Genomic DNA, 22,178 nt, shown 5'->3' with positions numbered 1-22,178 from the left:
TCGACGTCGACGGAGGCTTTGTGCCTCGACGTCGACGGAGGCTTTCTGCCTTGACGTCGCCTGAGGCTTGTGCCTCGAGGTCGACTGAGGCTTTGTGCCTCGCCGTCGACTGAGGCTTTCTGCCTCGACGTCGCCTGAGGCTTGTGCCTCGAGGTCGACTGAGGCTTTGTGCCTCACCGTCGACTGAGGCTGTGTGCCTCGACGTCGACGACGTCGACTGAGGCTGGGTGCCTCGGCGTCATCGGAGGCTTGGTGCCTCGGCGTCGACTGAGGCTTTGTGCCTCGAAGTCGTCTGAGGCTTGGTGCCTCGACGTCGTCTGAGGCTGGGTGCCTCGGCGTCGACTGAGGCTTGGTGCCTCGAAGTCGTCTGAGGCTTGGTGCCTCGATGTCGTCTGAGGCTTTGTATCTCGGCGGCGTCGGAGGCTTGGGCGCCGGCGCGACGTCTCCTGAGACTTGTGCCTCGACATCGTCTGAGGCTTTGTGCCTTGATGTCGACTGCGGCTGAGGTTTGCTGCCTCGATGTCAACCGGGGCTTGGTGTCTCGGCATCGATGGATGCTTTGTACCTTCGACGTCGGCTGAGCCGATTGCTCCGCGTCGCCTGATGCTTGTGCTTCGGCGTCGACTGAGGCTGGGGGGCCTCATCGCCGTTAACTGAAGCTTTGTGACTGGGCGTCGCTTGGGGCTTTGTGCCCTTGGGTTGACTGTGGTCTTGTGCCTCGGAGTCGACTGGGGTTTTGGGCCTCGGCGTCGACTGCGGGTTTGCGCCCCGGTTTCGACAGGGGCTTCGTGCCTCGACTTCGTCTGTGGCTCTGTGCCTCGGCGTCTCCGGCTCCTATTTGGTTGTGGTGCGGAGTTTGGTTTCCTGGTGGAGACTCTCTCCCTGCTCCCGCTCTATTGCTCCCGCCATGCGTCATCTCGCTTGGGGCAGAGTGGGGCTGTGGACCCTCCAGGTTCGTCTCACCACCTTTCCTTGCGTGAGTACTGCGTTCCTTGAGGCCTCTCTTGCCGAAGCCACTAACCACCTTTCAGACCGCGACCGGTCCTTCGCCTATCGGGACGCCTTCAGCTGAATCCCTTCTTCCTTGGTGGTTTTGACTCTTTCTCCGGAGGGGCCCTCCGGATACCTTTCTTGGGTTATCTCGGCCTCCTGCGCGGCAGTCGCTATAGCTGCAGCGGCTTCGGGTTGGGGTCCAGCCGGCTTCGGCGACTCCTGGCCGTCTTTTGGACTATTCTCGCATAGCCTCCGGGCTGCTCTCTTCTGGGGATTCCTCCCCTCCCTTCGGGAGGGGTGTCACCGTGTCTCCGCACTGGGAGTTTAGCCTCGCCTCTGTCGGTTGGGCTTTCCCATCCTCCGGGCTACGTCTGGTCCGGGCCCTTCGGGACCTGCACTAGTTTCTGATCTGGGAGCGTTTCAGTCTCTGTCCGCCCCGGTCTCGGGAGTCCGTCTGGGCGGACCTGGACCCAGTTTGTCTGCGCTCCTTCTTGTCTCGACCTCATGGAGAGGGCCTTGTCTGTTTATACCGGACGATGGTCCCTCTGTCCTCGGTCCGCCTCCGGTCTTTTCGGCCACTGCCTCGGCAGGCCGCCTGTCTGCGCCTGAGTCAGCTGGTGACTCAGCGGTTTTCGACCTCGGCCGAGCTGATGCTTTGGGATCTTGGGTCTCCACGGTTCATGTCCCGATGTTCGCCTGGTTTCCTCTTCGTGTTCCCCAATTGGTGCTACCTCTATTGATTCCATTGCTAGAGCTCTTTGAATTATTTCACCAGGCAGGTGGTATTCCTGGTTGCTCTCACGTCTGCTCGCGAGTCAGTGAGCTACAAGCTTTGCTTGCGGACCCGTCTTTTCCTGTATTTTTTCATGCACGGTGGTTCTGTGTACTCAACCCCAGTTCTTGCCCAAGGTGGTTTCGGACTTTCCCCTCCCTCATTTCATTGTTCTTCTGGTCTCTTTCCTGTAGCCCCACTCGCCTCCGGGCGAGGTGGCGCTTTACACACTTGACTGTAAGAGGGCGTTGACTTTTTATCTTCAACGCGCTCAGTCTCCTCAGACGGTTCCTCAATTGTTTTTGTCCCTCGACCCTAATCGGTTGGGACGCCCAGTTCCAAGCGCAACTTGTCCAACTGGTTGGCTGCTTGTATTTCCTTTTGCTACGCTCAGGCTGGTCTCAAGCTGCATGGTCAAGTTGCGGGACATATGTCCGAGCGATGGCGGCTTCTGTAGCTTTCCTCAGGTCGACGCCTATCGAGGAGATTTGCAAGGCTGCCCCTTGGTCTTCGGTTCATACTTTCACCTCCCACTACTGCCTGGATACTCTGTCCAGGAGCGATGGCCGGTTTGGCCAGTCGGTTTTGAGTAATCTGTTTTCTTGAATTGCCAACTTCCCTCCATCCCTTTTTTGGTTAGCTTGGAGGTCACCCACATGTGAGAATATGCTGCCTGCTTGTCCTGGGATAAAGCACAGTTACTTACCGTAACAGGTGTTATCCAGGGACAGCAGGCAGATATTCTCACAACCCGCCCGCCTCCCCGAGGTTGGCTTCTTTGCTAGCTATCTGAACTGAGGACCATGAGGAGGGTATGCGCCCTCTAGTGGATCAGGAAGGCACACACATGCGTGGTGCAGTGTGCAAACTTGAAACTTCAATCAAGTTTGCTTGAAAAGCTGTCCGCGCTGGGGCTCCGTGGATGACGTCACCCACATGTGAGAATATCTGCCTGCTGTCCCTGGATAACACCTGTTACGGTAAGTAACTGTGCTTTTTATTTTTATATACCGCCAAAACCATGATAGTTCGAGGTGGTTTACAACAAGAGGCACTGGACAATCAGCGAAGTAGTTACAATAAAAATTCGAAGTTACAGTGGATAATTTTAATCTTAAGCTGGGAAAATGGCTGTATTCCATAAAGCTGTCCACTAGCACTGAGAATGAAATATGGGGATCTGCCAGATCATCTGCAAAAACAACTATTTTAATCTCATATCTACCCAGTGTTTTGTCTTTAATTTTAGGATTAATTCTTATTTCCCTGATAAGTGGGTCTAAGGCAGGGGTGTCAAAGACCCTCCTCGAGGGCCGCAATCCAGTCGGGTTTTCAGGATTTCCCCAATGACTATGCATGAGATCTGTTAGCATACAATGAAAGCAGTGCATGCAAATAGATCTCATGCATAGTCATTGGGGAAATCCTGAAAACCCTGGATTGTGGCCCTCGAGGAGGGACTTTGACACTCCTGGTCTAAGAAAAAGACAAATCATGGTGGGTCAAGGGACAGCCCTGCAGAGTGCCTCTCTGAATGAGAAAAAGTTCTAAAGACCCTCTGTTTACTCATATGGATAGCTTTGGATTTGTGGTATAAAGCTCTAATCACTGCCTCTCCCTATTATGCCATATTTGTTTATTAAAAATGCCTATTGAGTATATTGTGTTTAAATTAAATTATTCAAATGGCAATTTATGTTGCATTATTGTAATATAAAATGTGTAAAATGTTACTGTTTTTTGTGCCAAATTCTCCCAAGAGTAATGTTTGATCTCCTACTGTGCAAAATGCAAAAATATAAGAGATGAACATTTCCCAGATGTTGACCTATCAATAAAATGAAAATAATTGTCTTTGTTGAATTGCTGTTTTTCTGTGCATTATCATATCAGTCGTGCCCTTTTCTATCACTTTCTCTGGACATTTTGTCCTTGTCCTCCCAAATTCATTCTTTCTCAACTTTCTACACCAGTGGTTCCCAATCCTGTCCTGGAGGACCACCAGGCCAGTCGGGTTTTCAGGATAGCCCTAATGAATATGCATGGAGCAAATTTGCATGCCTGGCACCTCCATGATATGCAGATCTCTCTCATGCATATTCATTAGGGCTATCCTGAAAACCCGACTGGCCTAGTGGTCCTCCAGGACAGGGTTAGAAACCACTGCTCTACACTAGTACTTCTCAAGCCTCTCTTGGAGGCACATCTATACAATTGGGTTTTTCAGATGTATTGCAATTAATATGCATGAGATAGATTTGCATAAAGTGGGTCTCATATATATGCATATTCATTGTGGTAGTCCTGAAAACCTGACTGGCTAGATACGCCTGCTGAGAAGCTCTACTCCAGTGGTTCCTTTCCCTTTCTTAGGGTTGCCAAATTTTTCTCCGGGATACCCCAGACACATGACCCCACCCAGTTCCACCTTAAGCCCTGCCCCCACAAAACCTCTCTTCTTCCGGATGAGCTCCAGGCACATCTTGAGGGCCCGGAGCATGGGCGAATGTATGCAACGTCATCCACTTATGCTCAGAGGCCCTCCAGATGCGGCCGGAGCTCTTCGGGGCTTTCCAAAACCCAGACAAAGGCCAGGTTTTGGAAAGTCCGTCCAGGAGCCTGGACAGTCCCTGAAAATGCTTTCATGATATTTGTCAACATTTGCTTACTTCTGATCTGAAGAAGAAGAGTTACCTTTGAATGCTAATCGAAAAATGCATTGTTAGTCCAATAAAAAAGCATCACCTTATCACTTTTATATTTTATTTCTATATATTACCTTTACAAGTGGACTAACATGACTACTATACCATTTTACTCAGAAATCTGCAGAAAACTGCTTTTGGAAATTGGTTGTGTTAGCTGAGGACTCCCCAATGGTCACAAAGGAGTTCCAGCTGAGAAAGAAGATAGGGCAGAGTGGCTCGTCAAAAGTTGCCTGGAACGTGTGGATCAGAGCCATGCCATCAGCAGCCTCGTAGAAAGACAGCGTACCTGCATTGTAGTCTAAGAACACTCCAAGCTTGTCATGATGGCATTTTGGAATAAGAGTCTTCTGGTTTTTGTGCCAGGCTGTGCAGCGGGAGCTGTTCCACTCCAAACACCAGGATTGGGCATTGCGTCCTAGCAGGCAGGAGCGCTCATGGCCCTTCCGTTGGATGCTCCAGTAGGAGACTCCTATCCCTACTTGGTTCCCGGATAACTGCACCTCCCAATAGTGCCGACCACTACTGAAGCGCTCCTGACACAGCACTTGTGTGAAGTGGTCAAACCTCTCAGGGTGCTCAGGGTAAGCTTGAGGTTGCAGTTTGCAAGTCATTTTCCTGTTTCCCGCCATCAGGAAGAGGTTCCGATGAATGGTGTTGAGGTCCAGCGTTAGCTTGCGGACATCTAGAGTGAGAATATGAAGAAATGAAGGAGGAAGGAGAGACAACGCTAAATGATTTATCCTGAAGAAAACCAGAATATGAAAGACTTAGAAAAAATGTCCCTGGGAACAACAGTAGAGAGACATGGCAACCAACCACGAGGCAAAGGAGAAACCTGAAACAAACACTTTTACAGTGATAACACAGCAGTGAAGGTACAGATGTTTGTGATCAGCTGTCACCAGTGTTGTAACTCTTATTCTTATGTGAGACAAGTATAGGATAATGAAGCCATTGTGACATCACTGATGAGGTTGGCTCATAGGCATTGGTGGAATGAGGCATTATGACATCATAATCTCAGCTCTGGAATGTTGCTACTGTTTGGGTTTCTGGCAAGTACTTGTGACCTAAATTGACCACTGTTGGAAACAGGATACTGGGCTTGATGGAGCTTCGGTCTGTCCCAGTATGGCAACGCTTATGTCCTAACCATCCCATATCATGGTCTTATGTCCTAACCATCCCGTATCATTCTTTAGTGTCTATCTCAACCTCAATCCTTCTACACCAGCATTCTTCAATGCAAGGCTTGAGGGTCAGTGGTTGTGCCCAGTCATACTCTGATTCTTATGTGAGCCAAGTATAGGATAATGAAGCCATTGTGACAACACTGATGAGTTTGGCTCTTAGGCATTGGTGGAATGAGGTATTATGACATCACAATACCAGCTCTGGAATGTTGCTACTGTTTGCCAGGTACTTGGGACCTGGGTTGACCACTGTTGGAAACAGGATAATGGGCTTGATACACTATCAGTTTGTCCCAGTATGGCAACACTTATGGTCATATGTTCCAACCATCCAGTGTCATTCTTTAGTATCTATCTCAACCTCAGTCCTTCTACACCAGCATTCTTCAATGCAAGGCTTGAGGGTCAGCGGTTGTGCCCATTCATACTCTGATCCTTCCCTCTCTCCTTAAAGAATGACAGGGGGATGGTTTCCCGAAGGGACAGGAACGGTAACAAATTCTGTCCCCATGTCATTCTCTAGATTTTGCTAGGTCAAATTCTCTGTCTTTTCTTTGTGCACTATGCAGCCACTAGGAACTTCTGTAGCTTTGGTAGAGCTGAGGTTGACTTGTCTCCAAATACATCAAAGTAGGGAGTAAGCAGCAGTTTGCACTCCCTCCTCTGGTAGCCCCATTCTCCTCTCTCCTACTACATCAGGGGCTTTCTCTACGCACCAGTTTGGCAGGAGTGCTGCTTCCTCAGGGAGAGGCTCGCCAATCAAAATTCTAAGAAGCCCAGCTCGATGCCTACATACAGATGGCCAGACAGACAGACACTTTGCATGAGAAGTACCTATGAACAATTCTATCATTACTTCTAATCTATAGTACTTCCCTCCATCAGCAACATGAACAAATGGTATTTTACGTGCAGGTTGTCAACTTACAATGTAGAAAGTCCGCTCGCCTTCGAGGCTTCATTGATAGCAGGGCTCGGTTCTGTATTCCAGGAAGCAGCTCCCTGGAAGAAACTGGTACCTCAAATGCTGCAAGGAGTCAGAGGACAGAAAGAAATTGATTTAGGGAACATGGAAAAAGAATCTCCTCCATTTCTCAGCTCTTAAAAAAAGTCACTTACTTGCAAAAGCTGCTTCCTTTGCTGCCTCCCATCCCATCCCCTCCCCTCCCCTCCCCCATACACATAGACAGCCCCTTGCTACTGTGTGGATAAACTGGTCATGATACAGGGAAGTGACCATATCCACCAACATCACCAGTAATCACTTACAGAGGTTAGTGGGATGCAGGGCAGAGGAAAGGAAGGAAGAGGGTGGGAAAAATTATGTTGAGGCCACCAAGCCCGCTTTGTTTCTCTTGCTTAAGGGGGAAAGTGTTACCATAGGGCTGTTGATCATATGGCATTACCTCTTCCATCCCTTATGCTAGTATAGGAGGAAATGCGTCTCGAGTTTGGTTTTCCAGTGTTACACTACACACTTTGGGCTGGATTCTATATATGGTGCTGAAAAACTGATCCCCAAAAAATGAGCTCTAAATGCTATTCCATAAAGGGAAGTGTAAGTTGGGCGCCCTGTATAGAATAGCATTTGGCATCGGGCTCTGTGCTGAATTTTAGGTGACGGGACAAAATCACGCGAGACAACGGCGCGCCGACAACTGAGCGCAAGGTTGACGGCGCACCGAAGAAAAGCACTGTTTTAAAGGGCTCCAACGGGGGGACCCCCCCCACTTTACTGAACAGACATTGCGCTGGTGTTGTGGGGGGTTTGGGGGGGTTGTAACCCCCCACATTATACTTAAAACTGAATTTTTTCCCTAAAAAACAGGCAAAAAGTTTGGTTTCAAGTATAATGAGGAGGGTTACAACCCCCAAACCCCCCCCCACAACGCCAGCGCGATGTCTGTTAAGTAAAATAGGGGGGTTCCCCACCAACACCCCCCGTCGGAACCCTTTAAAATAGTGCTTTTCTTCGGCGCACCGTCAACCTTGCGCTCAGTTGTCTGCGCACCGTTGTCTCGCGCGATTTTGTCTATGAACCGAATTTTAAGTGCAAGTATTTACGGCAAGGGAAACTCCCTCTTGTACGTGACAGCGGGCAAAATCTTGCCTGGAGATGAAGACTGCGTATGCTCAGTGTTTGCGCGATGCACAAAAGCTGAGCTGGTGCAAAGGGGCTGGTGCCGGCATCGGCTCAAGTGGAAGAGTGACGGGTGCCCAAGGAGGAGGAAATCTTCAGCTGGCGGAGTTTAGGGATCCCCTTCCCCACCAACCACAGCTAGGGTGCCACGATTCTGAGTGGGTCCGAGTCCAATGATACACGTTAATGATCTCTAATAAAATACCTACCAGCATAAAAATATGCACGTCGTTCTCCAATGCCTACTTTCATTCTGGGTGTGCGCATAGATAGAGGGTAGGCAGTGCCAGGTAATCCACATGTGGGTTATAGAATGCTATATTCAAATCTGTCAAAAATTTCATGACTACTGTTGAGGGGAGCAGTAGCTTAATGGTTAGTGCAGTGGGATTTTTCATTGCAGTTGGTGAATCTCGACGTCGCTAACACTTTGCTGCTACTCTACAATTTTTTGTGACTATTTTTTGTTATCCTTTTTTACCGTGGACCCCTGACGAAGGTTTGTCCGAAACACGGACCGTGTCGGGTCCCTTGATTGGTGAAAGGGTTTACATATATTTATTTTGTCACAATAAATTTTGCCTACGTCTTGTACAGATCTGCAGTTTTGTTTTGTTTGCTCTCGGTTGGTTTTTTACTGCAGTTTAGGTTGGGACCTCCCTTTTCTCTTTGTTTTGTTGCAGTGGGATTTGACCCTGACATACCATACATTTTCTTCTATACCGCAAGTTTCAACTAGGATTCAATGCAATTTACCATACGACTATCGATCAGAGGACAGAATTAAAGTTAAATGGGTGGAACACTGAGTTTATGTTATAGGTTCAAGTAGAAAAAGTGAGTCTTTAGCCTTTTCCTGAAGATGTAGTACGTGCAAGGTTGTTGCAGGTGGAGAGAGAGGTCATTCCATATCATGGGTCCCTGGTACGCAAATGTGGCTTCATGCAGCTTCTTCTGAAGTATGCGTGAAGAGCTGGAAAAGATTTCTTTCCAAAATAAAAACCCATGGTCTGCAGCGCTCCAAGAGCTTACCTTTTTGCATAATCCTATCCATGTGCTTCTTGCACAGGTGATGAAGCTGCTCCTTGAACTCAGTGAGCACCTTGGTCAGGTGGGCTGAGCCAAAGTCTTCAGCAGGACATGAGCGGTTGCTGATGGGCTTCGACTCCACCTTCAACCCCTCCAGGTACTGCAGAAAAAAAAAAAAAAGACAGGCACTAGATGGATTTAAAATAGCTCAAATTTCCTTACTGCAAAAGACAGTTCTCAGCCAAAATTGGAGGTCATCTAACCGGTGTCAGGTCAAAAGCGCGCCGGGACAAAGGCGCGCAGACAATTGAGCGCAGCGCGGAGGCGCACGCCAAAGAAAATTACTGTTTTTAGGGGTTCCGATGGGGGGAGGCATGGGGGGGAACCCCCCTCACTTTACTTTATACATATCGCACCGTGTTGTGGGGGCATTGAGGGGGGTTTGGGGGTTGTAACCCCCCACATTTTACTGAAAACTTCACTCTTTCCCTGTTTTTAGGGAAAAAGTTAAGTTTCCAGTAAAATGTGGGGGGTTACAACCCCCCAAACCCCCCCCAACGCCGCCGCGATCTGTATTAAGTAAAGTGGGGGGGGGCTCCCCAACAAAACCCCCCGTCAGAGCCCCTAAAAACAGTAATTTTCTTTGGCGCGCACCTCCATCTTGCGCTCAGTTGTCAGCGCGCACCTTTGTCTTCCGCGGTTTTGTCTATGAACACATCTAACCACAAGAATGTACCAAGCCACTGGTGCCTCTCAGCCTAGCCACTTCGCCACCACCGATGAGAGGAGATGTGAGATGAGAGTGATTTTTGCACCACTCCACACTTGCACCTTATGTGGCATCACCACTTGCTCAGGTCTTAGTACGGCGTTGCCTTGCCTTCCCTCACCTGTAAGAGCTGCATGTCGCTCCCAGGCTCGGAGAGCTGGTCTAGCTTCTCCTTGCTTTGCAACATGGCTTCTCTTTTCTCCATTAGCTGCTGAAGTTTGACTTCGACGCGGATCAAAGCAGCTTGTTCAAGGCCCTCCATGAAATGCTGCACCTTTCCCTGTGCACTCTTTACCATCTGTATCATGTCTGAAAAGCTCTTTGTCAACTCCTCTTTATCTCGGAGGGTGGCGATCTAGACACAATGAAGAACACAGAAACTCCATTAGCCTATACATTCAGTGATAAGCTATCTGAACAGGCATCTGAAAAATACATATCAATTATAAAAGAGAACCATTTTGATAAATAGAAACCATAATCTCAAGGGGGAGTGTGATCTTTCACATCAAGCAGCATTGTGGGGTAAAGACCTAAATCAACTGCTTTCGCCCACTACTTATGAGGAATTCAGAAAACGTCTAAAAACTCAACTGTTCCTAAAGTATCTAGACAACTGACCCACTCACCTTCTTTCTCCTCCATAGTGATTTCTCTGTCCTATTAATCTCTTTCTCCTCAACAATGCATTTCCGGTCCTATTAACTCTCCTCTTCCCCTCTCTTAAATTCAATCAATTTGTACCTCGCTTAATCTATTGTAAACCGCATAGAACTTAACGGTATTGCGGTATATAAACTGTTATTATTATTATTATACCTTGGTGCTGGTTCAAAGGTTCAAATTATTTGATACATTTCATATTATACTTAAAACCACAGCGATTACAAAGTTTCAGTTAAAGGGAAGAAACATTTACAACAAACAAAAATAAAGACAAATACAATTAATTTAAAAAAAAAAAATCCACAAAACAAGACAGATGCATGATTACAAAGTGGTTCAACATACAACCCTAATTCAATAACTTTTTTAAAATAATGCTCAAGATGTTATGGTACCCAGAGCTTAGAGTTGCAAACTTTTTCGAGCCAGGGCACACTAAACCTAGTATTCCCGGCTCGAAACACCCGGAAGTGCACTGGCGTGTGTGTGATGACATCATGTGCTGCCATCAGTGCATGTGCAAAGGCCCTTCAAAGTGGCCTTGTGCCAAGAGAAGGACCTGCGCTGAAGAGAAGGGCCAGCAGAGAGAAGAGGTGCCGGCATTGGGTGAGTGCTTACAGGACGTGCCTCTCTTCGCAAGAGGCGTGTCCTGTAGACAGTCAGCCGGTGCTCACACCTCTCCTCTTCCCCAGTGTACCGCAGCACACCAGAAATCTCAGGAGGCACACGGTTTGCGATATACTGCTCTAGTGTATCCTCTCTCCTCCTGGGCATTAGCACCTCCACGACCTGTCTACCCGTCCTAGGGTTATTAGACATGTCCTCTTTTTAGAGGACTGTCCAATTGCCTGGATGGACTTTCCAAAACCTGGCAGTTTGTCCGGGTTTTGGAAAGCTTGGACGAGCTCCGGCCCAATTTGGAAGGCCTCTGAGCATGCACGGATGACATCACACACATTAGCTCTGGGCCCACCCAAAATGTCAGGTCTGGCTACACCACTGCTGGGCACATGATGGAAGAAGGTTGCAGATGGTAGGAGTCTGATTAGCAGACAAGACTCATTGCCACATCAAAAGTAGACAAGACACAAATGATATCATTAAACAGTAGTTTGTTTAAATCAGGGATCTCATGGTCCCTCCTTGAGGGCCACAATCCAGTCAGGTTTTCAGGATTTCCCCAATGAATATGCATTGAAAGCAGTGCATGCACATAGATCTCATGCATATTAATTGGGGAAATCTGGAAAACCCGACTGGATTCTGGCCCTCGCAGACCGGAGTTGCCCACCCCCTGCGTCTAGTCCAGGGATCTCAAAGTCCCTCCTTGAGGGCTGCAATCCAGTCGGGTTTTCAGGATTTCCCCAATGAATATGCATTGAAAGCAGTGCATGCACATAGATCTCATGCATATTCATTGGGGAAATCCTGAAAACCCGACTGGATTCTGGCCCTCGCGGACCGGAGTTGCTCACCCCCTGCGTCTAGTCCAGGGATCTCAAAGTCCCTCCTTGAGGGCCGCAATCCAGTCGGGTTTTCAGGATTTCCCCAATGAATATGCATTGAAAGCAGTGCATGCACATAGATCTCATGCATATTCATTGGGGAAATCCTGAAAACCCGACTGGATTGCGGCCCTCAAAGAAGGACATTGAGACCCCTGGTTTAAATCCAAAAGCAGCTTCTGCAGTTGTTTTTTTCATTATTGAATTCAGTTGACAAGTGGCTAAGATGTGTTAGGTATTTTTAGAGAATGACACGAGGACAAAGTTTGTCTCTGTCCCCGCCCCACAGTTAACCATGGGTGCCTGTCCCTGTGTCATTCTCTAGTCCAGGGTACAATTTGAATGTTTTGGACTAGACCTGATTTTAAACAAATAAGGGCCAAAAGGGTACCCAAACTTACCAGATAACCACTGGAGGGATGATAATATGACTCACACACACTCCCTTAGTGGTCAGAGACTCCTTCCCACCCCCAAATATGTGCATGAAACAGTACATATCTGTCTCTATGATAGCTGCAGATACTATGAGCAGTCCTAATAGAGCTCCAAGCAGGTCTCTGGAGTAGCCTGGTGGGCAGAGAAGGGGACTATAGGGCTCCAGCAAAAGGAGGACAGATTGAGACATCCGGGTTTTACTTCTCCTGAAAGCACTGGAAGCAAGGAGGACAGATAGACAAATGTCTCAATCCGTCCTCCTTTTTCTGGAGCCATATGGTAACCCTACCCAGGTCTTATGCTATCCTAACTATTACACTTGTGGTGGAAAGTGTGAGTCCACCAAAATCCTACTGCAGTGCCATACAGATAACACCTGCAGGCATATGGACTTTTGGGGTGGTAGACAGGTTTTATTCACTTAAGTGGCTATGTCTTAGCCGGATTAAAAACAAATGGATATTCAAAGGCAAAGCCTGCCCAGGCCCCGGCTTTGAATATCTGGGAGTAACGCCGTCAGCGGTGGGCAAAATGCTTACCGTCCGACGGCTAAATATTGGCCCCACCATATTTATGCTCCTTAGGTAGTCTCTGAAATTTGGGCTCTAATTTTAGGCTGACAATTCACCTTAATTACATTACATTACATTAGGGATTTCTATTCCGCCATTACCTTGCAGTTCAAGGCGGATTACAAAAGAATTATCCAAGATGTATTACAACAAGAACTTACAAAAAAAAAAAAATTGGTCATTTTCAAAAAGAGTGAGAAATGGATAAGGTTATTTGTTTGGGATAGTTGGCTTTAGTGAGAGGTGGAGTTTGAGACTTGCGGTATTATTTCTTTATTGAGGAGCTTAAATTTATGGGCCTAGTAATGAAAATCAGGGCTAAGCTCCCAACTTATTTTCCCCCTGCTCTAAATCTGCCTATTGCCACCTATCTCTTATGCTTCTAAATTTAAATGGAGGCACTCAGCCCTAGTCAATTTTCCAGGAAGCCAATTTATAAGCATAACTCTGTAAGGGCCCCTTTTACAAAGCTCCAATAGTGATTCTCCCACAGCAAAGGCACCGAAGCCCATGGGAATTGAATGAGCTTCGGTGCATTTGCCGCAACAGCAGTTCTACTGTGGCTTTGTAAAAGGGAGCCTAAGTTACATGCATAATTCTTCGAATATTGGGATCCGGGTTTTTGTGAAAGGCAGAGTTCAGAAAGCCCCCCCCTTGAAGCAGGAATACTGAAAAGGGGACCTTCTGCAGGATTTTGAACAGCACTCTGAAGTACAGAATGACACGGGGGACAATTTTTTTCCCTGTCCCGACCCCGTGAGTTATTTTCCCATCCCCGCACCATTCCTGCAAGCTCTGTCCTCATCTGAACAAGCTTTAAACCCTTTACAATCATAAGTAGCAACATTCTAGAGCTCAGATTGTGATGTCATAATGCCTCATTCCACCAATGTCTAAGCTCTGTCCTCATCTGCACAAGCCTCAGACACTTTAAAATCATAAGTAGCAACATTCTAGAGCTCAGATTGTGATGTCATAATGCCTCATTCCACCAATGTCTAAGCTCCGTTCTCATCTGCACAATCATAAGTGTTCGAGGCTTGTGCGGTTAAGGCAGAGCTTACAGGAATGGAACAGGGACAATGACAAAACTCGCGGGGACGGGGAAACTGAGTTCCTGCGGACCAGGGACAAATTTATCCCCGTGTCATTCTATTCCCTGAAGCTAAGTACAAAAGGGTAAAAGAGTGTGGATTGGATATACCACCTTTCTGTGGTACAATCAAGGCATTTTTTATTTATCATATTATAGTGCACTTTATTTAAATTGAAAGACGGATTAAACAGAAGAACAAAAAAAGCAGAGTGTTTTTAGATCTGGAATCGATTCAGTTGAGCTTCAACACTGTGAATTCCATGCCATGCACATTGCTCAGCAATTCTGAGATCTTTTTTTTTTTTTTCCTCCTTTCACAGTGTTTCTCTCTATTCTTACAGTGGGCCTGATCCCACCTACTTTAGACTCAGGAACACCCAAAATTCTCACACCCTTGTTACGGCTGGTGGGGATCCTCAAGCCTCACCAGCTGCAAAGTCCACCAGTGGCAAGAACTCCTCCCTCTCCCACTTGCTCCAGCGGCAGCCTTCAGCACTGTTCAAGCACTGGCATCCTGCTGGCTTCCCTCCCCCCCCACCACCACATATGTGTGGGAAGGGCGCGGCAGGGTTAGCAGCAGCAATGCATGAACAGAACCAAGGACCGGAGCAAATGAAAGAAGCAGAAATTCTCGCTGCGGGAGGATCCTTGCAGCTGGTTGGGCTTGGGGGTCCCCACCACACCAGCTCAGATATTTTTAATGGTTTGAGTTGGCCTGGGGGGTGGGGGAGAGGATGTGAAGACAGGTGCCCACCCAGCTTGCCCAGTGGCCAACCCAAACTTTTGAGGTTTGGCTACACCTCTGCTCTTTATCTTGGCATTGCTAAATAGCCGAATATGATCGGTATTTTTCCAGAGCTCTGTTAGGAGGAGAGAGGGCAGGGCAGAAAATGTTCCGGATAGCAGCAATATTAAGTCACTATCCAGACGTTTTAGGTTTGCTGAATAACAGGTGTCAGGTCAAAAGTGCGCTGGGACAAAGGCGCGAGCAGACAATTGAGCGCAGCGTGGAGGCGCGCGCTGAAGAAAATTACTGTTTTTAGGGCTCCAACGGGGGGGGGGCGTGGGGGGGAATCCCCCCACACTTTACTTAATACAGATCGTGCCGCGTTGTGGGGGGTTTGGGGGGTTGTAACCCCCCACATTTTACTGAAAACTTCACTTTTTCCCTGTTTTTAGGGAAAAAGTTAAGTTTACAGAAAAATGTGGGGGGTTACAACCCCCCAAATCCCCCCACAACGCCGGCGCGATTTGTATTAAGTAAACTGGGGGTGCTCCCCAACAAAACCCCCCGTTGGAGCCCCTAAAAACAGTAATTTTCTTCGGCGCACGCCTCCGTCTTGCGCTCAGTTGTCGGCGCGCGCCTTTGTCTTCCGCGTTGTTGTCTATGAACCAAATAACAGGCCTAAACCAAACATATAGTGCCTGCACGGTCATTGCTTTAGCCATATATTCCATTCCACTGTTAGTGATGCCAAACGTAAGGCTTAAATTAAACAGTACTGCCAATGTTTAGCTAAGCCAGTGACCGTGCTGAATAGACATTCACTACCCAGTCCTTGGACCACACCAAGTCGTTAGGTTTCCAAGATATTGAGCAGCATGTATGTCACAATTGGTCCTTGAGGAGCAAACGAAGGAAAAGGGATGGTACTGATGACCTGTGGTACCCAATGAGGTCTCAAAAATGCACAGCTCATCCAAAGTCCAAATCTCCCGATCCCTAAGCAGGTGCAAGGCGAGGAATGGCACAACTACATCAACGGCATAACTCCCCCCCCCCTGTCATACCTTTTTTTAATCGTGGTGGAGCAGGAGCGTTCTGTGCTCCTGCCCTTCTCTCACTGGACCGCTGCCTGCTGATGTTTTTCCGGTGGCGAACAAGACAGGCACGAGCTTTTTGCCGTCTGCCTGGTCCCGTGCGTCTTCTCTGAATGGCTGCTTGCGAGACTCGCAAGAACTGACCATTCAGAGATCCAAGATGGCCGATGGTCCCGGACGCTGAGTAGCACGCCGGAGAAGTCTGATTTGAAAAAATTTTCTTTTTGGAGCGATTACCTACTTGAGATGCCGAAGAGGAGAGGCCGCAGCGCCGCTGGAGCCTCGCGGCGTTCAGCGGTCCCCTCTTTCGGCAATATTGAAGAGCTCCTGCGTCGGATGCAGGATATCCCGGCAGCGTCGGCACCCCCCCCGCTGGAGACGCCTCAGAGAGGCGGAAATGAGGTGATCTCCTTGGGGCTAGAGACTACGCTCAGCCCCGACGCTAGGGCACCTCCCCCACCTCCTCAGGTTACCAGCTCCCCACGAGTGGAGGAGCTCCCGGAAGGAAGCAAGCACCTACCCTCGGAGGCCAGGAAGAACAGAGAGGGGAGCGTGGAGATGGACTCCCTGAGTTTCCAGGTGAGTCCAAGAAGTACAGAGGATTTGGAAACATCAGGGATCATTTCAGCCCAGCAGAAGGATTGCCAGAATCAACTGATAACCGGTGAGACTATTCAAATTCCCAATCTTTCATATGTTATTGAAAAACCCAGAGAAGTAACACTGGACTCAATCTGGGATTTAGTTGCTGACCTAGCCAAGTCTGTTAAGCCCCAGCTTTTGCAGCTGGAAAATAAAATTACTCTTCAAGAAAATGATATAAAAAATATAAAAGTTGAAGTTGATGAATCCAAGAACTCAATTCTGAATATACAACAGGAGTTAAAAGCATCAAAACAGCTTAATGAAGCAATGGTAAAAGATAACACGAGTTTGCGCAGAAAATTGGAAAATTTAGAGAACTTTTCTCGTAATAATAATCTCCGCTTGATTAATTTTCCTAAGATAGCCTCTGTGACACCTAGAGATATGATGAAACGTTATATGGTAGAGATTTTGGGTATTCCAGAGGATACATTACCACCACTTACTCAAGTATATTACTTACCAATGAAAACTACTAAATTACCACTTAAACAACAGGAGGATAATCAACCACTTAATGTTTCTGCAATCTTGGAACTTTCGGACAGAGAGCTAGCATCTCCGGCAACATTGCTTCTTACGGTGGCCCTTGCACCAGATAAAAACTGGTTGCTTAGAATGTACTTTAGGAATAAAATGAAAGAATTTCTTGGACATAAAATATTAATGTTCCCAGATTTGGCACGGGAAACCCAGAGAAGAAGGCGAGAGTTTCTTTTGATGAAGCCAGGTGTTATATCTCTTGGAGGGACCTTTTTCCTACGACACCCTTGCAAATGTGTAATACAGTACCATATGAAGAAATATGTATTCTTTGAGCCATTCCAGTTGACAGCTTTTCTGGCAGGAACTCGACTGGATGAAGGGAAATCAAGCGAGGTCCAATTGAATAAATGATATCCTTCCTCAGCTAAGGGACTTTGTTTTCCTAATACTTGATTTGATATTTGTCAGCATCTGTTAATATGTCCGCCTCATCCATTTTGGATCTAATTTAGAGGACTTGAGCTGAATTTAAGCTAAACATTTATTTTTATTTAGTTGATTATTATGTATTTTACCTATGAGTATTATTTTTCTGCTTTTCTTCAACTTTCTGTACAAGTGGATACTTGATTTATAAAATGTAAAATTTGATAAATATAAAATAAAAAAAAAAAAAAGAACTGACCATTCAGAGAGACCACCAACTCTCCAATCTACTAATCGTGACCCCCTCCCAGACTACAAAACTTTCAGAAAAGAAATAAAAACCCCGCTATTCAAGAAATCCATGAAGACTAACATCGTATGAAACATTTCAATCCACTGAAGCAACCGGTTCTACTCTGTAACACCTCTGGACATGTCCAAAAATCCTCTTCTGTAATCCGCCTTGAACCGGAATGTAATGACGGAATAAAAATCACTAATGTAATGTAATATTCACAACGAATATGCATGGAATAGATTTGCATACAAAGGGAGGGTGCATGGGAATTTATCTCATGCATATTCATTATGGATATCTTGAAAACCAAAGGACTGGGTTGAGAACCTCTATGCTTGTTGATTGGGGTATGTTTGGGGTTTGGATGGGAAAGAGCTTCAGTGCACTTCTGAAAAACAACAACCCTACTTTGTCACCAGAGTATGATTGCCCTAAGAAACTTACAGAAATCTTCATACAATATATCAGGTCTTGAAGTAATTTGCAGCCTACTTACTTTTATTGCATTCATTTCTGTTTGCAAACTACAGATTTCATCTTCAGCACACTGGATGCCTCTCTGCAGTTCCTTAAGTGGAAAGGACTGTAGCTAAAGGGGGGAAAAAAAGTCAGTGTGGAGCAATAGTATTTGTGGCACAAAGAACCCCAAAGTCACTGGAAAATAAACACCTAAGAGTAAAAACCCCTAAATATGTTTTATGATTTTTTTTTTCTATAGTGCATTCAGTATAGGGATCCTCACAAGAGACGCTAGACAGATGCAGCCCCTATCTCCCATACCTGCTTCTCACCATCTTCTTCACAGATTGCGCTGTGCCCCTTGTGTTCTTCCTGCAAGCACTCCAGACAGATATAAGACTGGTCCGTAGTGCAGAAGAGTGCCCGGAACTTGTCATGCCGCAGGCACTGCCTCTCTGCTCCCTCTGTTAGCTGGGGGCTGTTATGGGCCAAACCATCCATGCCGTTTCCCAAGTGTGTCAAGCAGGTGGTCATACAGGCTGGGTAAGAGCTGAGAATCTTGATCCTCTGCCCCAGGCACGAATCACAGGGCACGAGGAGGTTCAGTGTGGAGCTGGCCAAGTCCTGCACCAACTGGGTGAGGATATGGTTCTTACAGAGGCGGGGAGTGGGTTCAAAAAAAGTGCGGCACTGTGGGCAGCTGGCTGGAGCCCCCAACCGTGCCCAGCACTGCTCGATACAACCCAAACAGAAGCTGTGTCCACATGGGATGGTGACTGGGTTCTGGAACAAGTCCAAACACACCGAGCAGCGCAAATACTCCCTGGAAAAGAGAAGGTGGGCTGCAGCCATGATGGTCCCCGGGAGCTGCAAAGGGAAAGAAATAAAGTGGCTACAGCTTGGGATCGGAAGTAGCATACAATATGAGGAAGTGGGCTGCATCCTAAAGTGTTTACAGGAAATGCTTCTTCCATCATCATCACCTCTTTCTTAGCCAGGAGCTTAGAGCAGGCTTGGTGAGACTGAGCCAAGCTTGTAAGTGTTTCCTTAAGCTCCCACAGATTTTCACGATGAAGGCTGCAGCTGGCTATGTTATTAATAAGTGCTAAGTAACAGCAGATTGTAAATAAAAATACATAAGGCATTATGGGCCTGATTCTGTATAGGACGTCCAGTCTCAGCAGCCGCCTAAGCAGCTTTTGAGAATTGCTTTTATAGAATCGCGGCCTAACCCCGTCTAACCACCCCAGTTCTCTAACCAGGTGGTACAAAATCATGTTGCCGCTGAGCTGATCATGGCAAGGGAATCTCCCTTCTGTTATCAGCTATGCGGCAACTGCAGCAGCAGGGAACCCTCAAACCCTCCCCCCAATGAAGTCAGGCAGCAGGAGGGATGCCTACTGCTTACACATTCCTGCCGGCAGGCCCGCCACTGATAAATGGCGGGCTGTCCCCTTACTGGTGCATTCTGGGATGCACCGGAGAGGAGCTTAAGGCCCTGATTGGCTTAGATGCCTAAGGCCCCTCCAATAGGAGGGGCCTTAGGCACCTGGGCCAACCGGAGTCTTAGGCCTCCTTCCCAGTGCATTCTGGGATGCACTGGGAAGGGCTTAAGATTCTTGATTGACCAGATACCTAAAACCCCTCCCAACTGTTGAGGAGGACTGTGCAGGTAACAATAAACTTATGCTCTCCTTAGAAGCATGGAAACACTTGTTTAGGTGTCTGAAGGTTACCAATCCATTTGGAAAGTCAGACCAGCTTTTTGTTCTCCATTGTGAGTCTAACAAAGGGGGGAGTGGCTTCCAAGGTTGCTCAGTGGATCAAAGCTCCAATAAAATTCAGTGGGTACACACTATCAGAGAACAGGTTTTCTCTTGAGCAGAAAATAGCAGTTCTCTTCTCCCTATTCATTTGCCCAACATTATAGATTGGACATGCAGACAAGGAAGTACTCTGGTGTGAACTAAAGGCTGCACTGCCTCGCTCCCTCCCAATTTAGAATGAACTTCAGTGCTTCTCACCTGTCTGAACTTGTGAGGTGGGGCATAATAAGTACATTTGATGTTCACCTTCCTTTAATTTCCTTTCTTTAAGTTTCATCAAACCAGTTCATTACTTTCCCGGGAATCCCAGCAATCTTTGGGAGATATCTGAGGTGAAAACGATAGCTTCCTGGATATCGTTCTCTCTGCTGTTCTGAGCTGTTTTTTACCCAAAATCTTTTGGCAATCTTCACACTTGCCAGGCTTGTTTTCTCTGTTCTTGAAGTCCTTCTGTTAGTTTTTGGCTTTGAGATTGGTATATTGAGGTTGATTTCTGCTACCGTCCACAAGGAAACTGAAGTCAGAGCTGACGAAGGGGAAAACATACCTTAATAATATTCATATAAGATATATTAAAATCCAGACTACAATGCATCTCATAAGAACCTCACTTTTGTATATTCCAAAAGCCTCTTGCTTATTGTTTTCTTTTGTAGGAGATCGGTATTACTATTTAATAATTCCTATGATCTCTTAAATTAGAATTTGAAGGCTGTGGGTCACTGAAGCCAGGTGGAATGGTCCTGATTTTGTTTCACTGCAAACCAAACCAAAATACTTTGGGCTAATGAGCAGCTAACAAACCCCAAACCCATGCCATTATCACTCGCTGTCACAGTGTATTTCCAGCATGCAGTAGAGCAAACCCATGCTTGGCTCTTCTTGTCCCGATAACCTGTAGCCATCCGATTGTGTTGTGTTAATCAGTAGTCCTCACACAAGAAGCCAATAGGATTTTGTTTTTATACTAGTATGTTCCTGCTTCTTCAGACTTCCAGATCAAAAGGAATTGGCTTCTGTTGGGCAACAGTGCTATATAGTTCTTTAATCTTAACAGCCTGGGATGTTTCATCCCCTGCAAATTTACTTTTTCCAGCCAGTACAATGATAATAAAATGTTATGCCCTAGCCAATGCTTTCAACTGGAGGACTGCCTAGTGATGGGTTGAGAACCAGGGAAGTCAGGCTTCAAGTCCTGCTTTTCCCTCAGGTACTTCCTGCGAGCTCTGGCAAGTCAAGCCACCCTCCACTGCCTACGAGTATGAATTTTAAACCCTCTTGGGCAGGGAAATAACATGGTGTCTGCTTGGCTTTGAAAAGAGAGGATCTCCCGCCACACAGTTCCAAGATCACTATGATCATCCTAAAGAGTACAGTATTCCTAGTAGAGAATGACATGGTGACAAAATTCATCACTGTTCTTGCCCCGTGGATAACCGCGGGAAACCATGTCATTCTTCAAGGAGAGAGGGAACAATTAGAAATGAATGGGCACAACCACTGACCCTCAAGCCCTCCATTGAAGAATGCTGGTGTGGAAGGACTGAGGTTGAGATAGACATTAAAGAATGACAGTCTCTGGTATCCAGAGCAGATATTATGATATCATAGTGCCTCATTCCACTAATGCCTGAGTCAACTTCATCAGTGATGTCACAATGGGTTCATTATCCTATATTTAACTCACATAAGAATCAGAGTATGAATGAGCACAACCGCTGGTGTAGAAAGACTGAGGTTGAGATAGACACTAAAGAATGACATGGGATGGTTAGAACATAAGACCATAAGCGTTGCTATACTGAGACAGACTGAAGATCCATCAAGCCCAGAATCCTGTTTCCAGCAGTGGCCAACCCAGGTCACAAGTACCTGGCAGGAACCCAAAGAGTAGCAACATTCCAGAGCTGAGATTGTGATGTCATAAAGCCTCATTCCACTAATGCTTAAGAGTCAATCTCATCAGTGATGTCACAATGGCTTCATTATCCTATACTTGGCTCATATAAGAATCATAGTATGAATGAGCACAGCCACTGACCCTCAAGCCTTGCATTGAAAAATGCTGGTGTAGAAGGCCTGAGGTTGAGATACATACGAATGACACAAGATTGTTTCCCACGGTTATCCGTGGGGGATGGGGATGAATTGTGGTACCGCGTCATTCTCTAATTTCTAGCCACACCCTCTCCAAAGGCTCACCAGGAGCCTTCTCTGGAATGTCCCCACACTCTGGAATGCACTCCCTGAAAGACTTCACTTAATTTCAAGACTCTACATTGAGAAGCAGAAGCTTGGCCAGTCATGTAATGGAAAAAGTAACTAGTCACACACAC

General features: G+C 46.8%; 1 protein-coding gene across 2 annotated transcripts; it reads right to left on the bottom strand.

The window, feature by feature from the left end:
• Window positions 1-4,521: 4,521 nt before the first annotated feature.
• LOC117367406 (E3 ubiquitin/ISG15 ligase TRIM25-like) lies at window positions 4,522-19,410 on the bottom strand. Of its 2 annotated transcripts, none has more exons than XM_033959905.1 (6): window positions 18,338-19,410; window positions 18,054-18,146; window positions 9,726-9,959; window positions 8,839-8,995; window positions 6,595-6,693; window positions 4,522-5,155 (listed from the first exon to the last, which is right to left on the bottom strand). In XM_033959905.1, the coding sequence occupies exons 1-6, from the start codon at window positions 18,956-18,958 to the stop codon at window positions 4,584-4,586; spliced, it is 1,776 nt and encodes a 591-aa protein (XP_033815796.1). In that variant the 5' UTR covers window positions 18,959-19,410; the 3' UTR covers window positions 4,522-4,583. The 2 variants fall into 2 exon arrangements, with proteins under 2 accessions (XP_033815796.1, XP_033815797.1); XM_033959906.1 differs by having other exon boundaries at window positions 19,000-19,410.
• Between the last annotated feature and the right edge of the window lie 2,768 nt (window positions 19,411-22,178).

The sequence above is a fragment of the Geotrypetes seraphini genome, chromosome 10 (genome assembly GCF_902459505.1).
Source record: "Geotrypetes seraphini chromosome 10, aGeoSer1.1, whole genome shotgun sequence".
Classification (NCBI taxonomy): Eukaryota; Metazoa; Chordata; class Amphibia; order Gymnophiona; family Dermophiidae; genus Geotrypetes; species Geotrypetes seraphini.
This window is presented reverse-complemented; position numbering and strand designations above follow the sequence as displayed.